Source organism: Lipotes vexillifer, unplaced genomic scaffold (genome assembly GCF_000442215.2).
Source record: "Lipotes vexillifer unplaced genomic scaffold, Lipotes_vexillifer_v1.1 scaffold742, whole genome shotgun sequence".
NCBI lineage: Eukaryota > Metazoa > Chordata > Mammalia > Artiodactyla > Lipotidae > Lipotes > Lipotes vexillifer.
In genome coordinates this window covers 2,501,809-2,504,918 of record NW_006775459.1, presented here as the reverse complement: position 1 = coordinate 2,504,918, position 3,110 = coordinate 2,501,809, and the positions used below count along the sequence as shown (strand labels likewise).

The 3,110-nt window shown below is 40.2% G+C and overlaps 1 protein-coding gene across 6 annotated transcripts in view; it reads left to right on the top strand.

Moving 5' to 3' along the window:
• The window catches only part of PAM (peptidylglycine alpha-amidating monooxygenase), a 154,239-nt gene extending 151,334 nt beyond the window's left edge, over nt 1-2,905 (top strand). Inside the window, exons 23-24 of one of the 6 annotated variants that reach the window (XM_007449913.1) lie at nt 1,382-1,435; nt 2,077-2,905. In XM_007449913.1, coding sequence (XP_007449975.1) covers nt 1,382-1,435; nt 2,077-2,252 — 230 coding nt within the window. In that variant the 3' untranslated portion in view covers nt 2,253-2,905. Of the gene's footprint in view, nt 1-1,378; nt 1,436-2,076 lie in introns of all 6 variants that reach the window. The other 5 variants (XM_007449908.1, XM_007449909.1, XM_007449911.1 and 2 more) reach the window with 5 other exon arrangements.
• Nucleotides 2,906-3,110: the final 205 nt, after the last annotated feature.

Here is a 3,110-nt window from a genome sequence, read left to right as displayed (position 1 = left end):
CAGGAATGTTGATAATCAACCCACACTGGAGGAGGAGTGGCTGGGGAGTCAAGAAGGTTTGGTGTCTCCTGTTTGCTGTTAGCACACGTGGGTGGCACTGTTACCGGGACACTGAGTTTACAGGCGTGTGTTGGGAAGATAGGGACCCAGGTCAAACCATATGAAACTGCCATTATTCAATCATGTTTTATTTAGAAAACTACAGTTTTATACAGTTCAGTCTAATACATTTAATTCTAAAAGTAGATCAGCCTCTCACCTTTTTTCAACATTTGTTCCTGATAGATCTTATCCAGTCTCTGAGGGTTTTTAATAACCCTCATGAAAGGCCTTCCACTTTTTCAGCACACCCTTACAGCATGTCAGCTCCACCTCAGACACTGTCCTAGGCACAGAGGATGCAAAACCTACAAGGGACTGTCCCTCATCCTTATGGAAATTACAGTCTAATTTGTTGGCTATCTAACGGTCTCATCAAGTTTTTCTTCCCTTCTTGCCTATTTCTCTCCCCACCAACTCCTGCCTTTGCTCTGTCCTCCGCCTGTGATCTTTCTCCACGATGCTGCTGCCTCTCCTGGTTAGACTTTGCGCCTTCTTTCCCTGACCATAGCCCTTAAGGGAGTGTTGGAAGCAGGGCAGAGTGCAGGGAGTTGCACAGCACACAGAGAAATAAGTCCATAAGGAGTTCTGCCTCCAACTAAGGAAAGAAAGTCAATTCTCCATGGACATGGGCTGGAATTTGGGGAGCCCAAACTTTGGAATTGGGGGTCACGTTGTATGGCTGAAAGTACTCAGGGTTTCAGGTTTTTTGCCTTCCGTCTTACATAAAAAGGTAATGGTGTACATGGATCCAAAGCTTTCTCAAGCAGGACATGTACTGTTCTTAATAGAAAGACAAAAACCTCAGACCAATATTCCTAAAACTGTAATAAGCTTCCAAATTTTTACACATTACTGGTAACTGAATTTTGTCCTAATAAAGGTAACTAATATTTACTGAGCATTTACTGTGTGTGTACCAGGCACTGTTCTAAGCATGTCACATGCAGTATCCCATCTAAACCTTACAGAAAGGTAGAGATTGTCATTGATCTCTCTTTCCTCAAGAGAGAAAACTGAGGCTCAGAGAAGTAATTTATTGAGATTGCACAGCCTGTAAGAGACACAGGCAGGAGTCAAACCCAGCTCTGGCCTTTGTATACATCACAATAATATATTGCCTTTATTTTCCCTTAGAATTCTAAGAATACATACAGACAAGAGCCAGGCCTTGTTATTAATCATTCATGAATTAATTCCTTATTTTGTGTTGAAAGTTGAGCCAATGGATTGAGGAAGGTGTCTGGGACTCATTTTGAAATATGCCATCTTTTTCTAGCAGATTCTGAACATAAACTTGAGGGAAGTTCGGGAAGAGTTCTGGGAAGACTTAGAGGTATGCCTGTGACCTTTTAGCATCCTTCACATGTGATTCAAAGTCAACAAGTGCATGTCTTTTAAAAAGCAGGGAGATATTTTTTATTTTCTCTCTGGAAATTAAACTCCTTGTGTGCAGCACAGCATCCCCAGAATGCAAACCATGAACCAACCGAAGTGTGTGGCTCTGGTGCAGGTTCTCCAGCTTCATTTTCCAGCTTGCTCTTCTGTATTATCGAATTCTCTTCCCCTGCCTTTGTATCTGGCTTCATTTGTCTTCACTATATTTTCTATCACTTCTGTCAGTGTGTCAGTGCATGTCTTGGTGAAGATGACCTTTTCGTAAAGTCACTGAAATGAAGAGCTGCTCAAGGGGATGCCCATTCCAGAGAGCCTGGAAAAGGCAGGAGGTGAAAAGTGAATCTGAAATAATCCTGCAGAAACACATAATCCTGGGGAGCTTTGGGTTTTTTCCTTATTTATTTTAATGAATCTATGGAATCGTATCTTTCTGACTCTGTAGGATAAGTATCTCTCTATGTCACTTTTTTCCCCCTGCTAGTATCTCCCCTTTCCCATCCCCATAAGAATTTACAAGGAAACTGAGAATCATTTGTGCAGATGTTACCTCAATCCTCTGTCATCGTTCGATTTCTGCAGGAAAGGGAAGTGGAGGCCTAAACCTCGGAAACTTCTTCGCAAGCCGGAAAGGCTATAGCCGAAAAGGCTTTGACCGCCTTAGCACGGAGGGAAGTGACCAGGAGAAAGATGATGACGGAAGTGAGTCAGAAGAGGAGTATTCAGCACCTCTGCCTGTACCCGCACCTTCCTCCTGAAAACGGAGCTTTGATTTAGGTTGATGAAATTTGCCAAGAATGCCAGATTCCTTTCCCTTTAGCACGTTTAGCGTTTTGTGTATTTAATTGTAAACTGTACTAGTCTGTGTGGGACTGTACACATTTTATTTACTTCGTTTTGATTTAGTTGGCTTCTGGTTCTAGTTGAGGAGTTTCCTAAAAGTTCATAACAGTGCCATTGTCTTTATATGAACGTAGAATAAACAGTTCTCTTCTTCCATCACACTAGTAATTTAATGCTGGAAGGTTTGCTCATCTGCATTTTTGAGACTTTTCTGTAGTTTGTAAATAACCCCATTCTCTGCTTGAACACAGTATTTTCCCAATAGCACCTCCATTGCCAGTGTCTTTCTTTGGTGCCTTTCCTGTTCAGCATTCTCAGCCTGTGGCAGTAAAGAGAAACTTTATGCTACATGACAACAAAGCTGCTAAATCTCCTTCTATTTTTTTAAAATCACTAACATTATATTGCAATGAGGGAAAGAAAAAAAAGCCTCTATTTAAATTCTTTTTTAAAATTTTCTTCCTCAGTTGGTGTGTTTCGGGGATGTCTTATTTTTAGATGGTTACACTGTTAGATCACTATTTTCAGAATCTGAATGTAATTTGTGTAATAAAGTGTTTTCAGAGCATTAGCTGTCAGAGTGTATTTTGCAATTTTTGCATATTTGCAGGGTTTGTATACAACTTTTGTAATAATTACACAAACCACAGATATAGTGAAACCTATTCAATGTCTTAAACCAAAAGAAATGTATTAAAATTAAGATGGTATTTTATTATGTAGCTGATATAAATTAAAAACCAGCCTAAGAGTTTACATACATGTGTAAAACC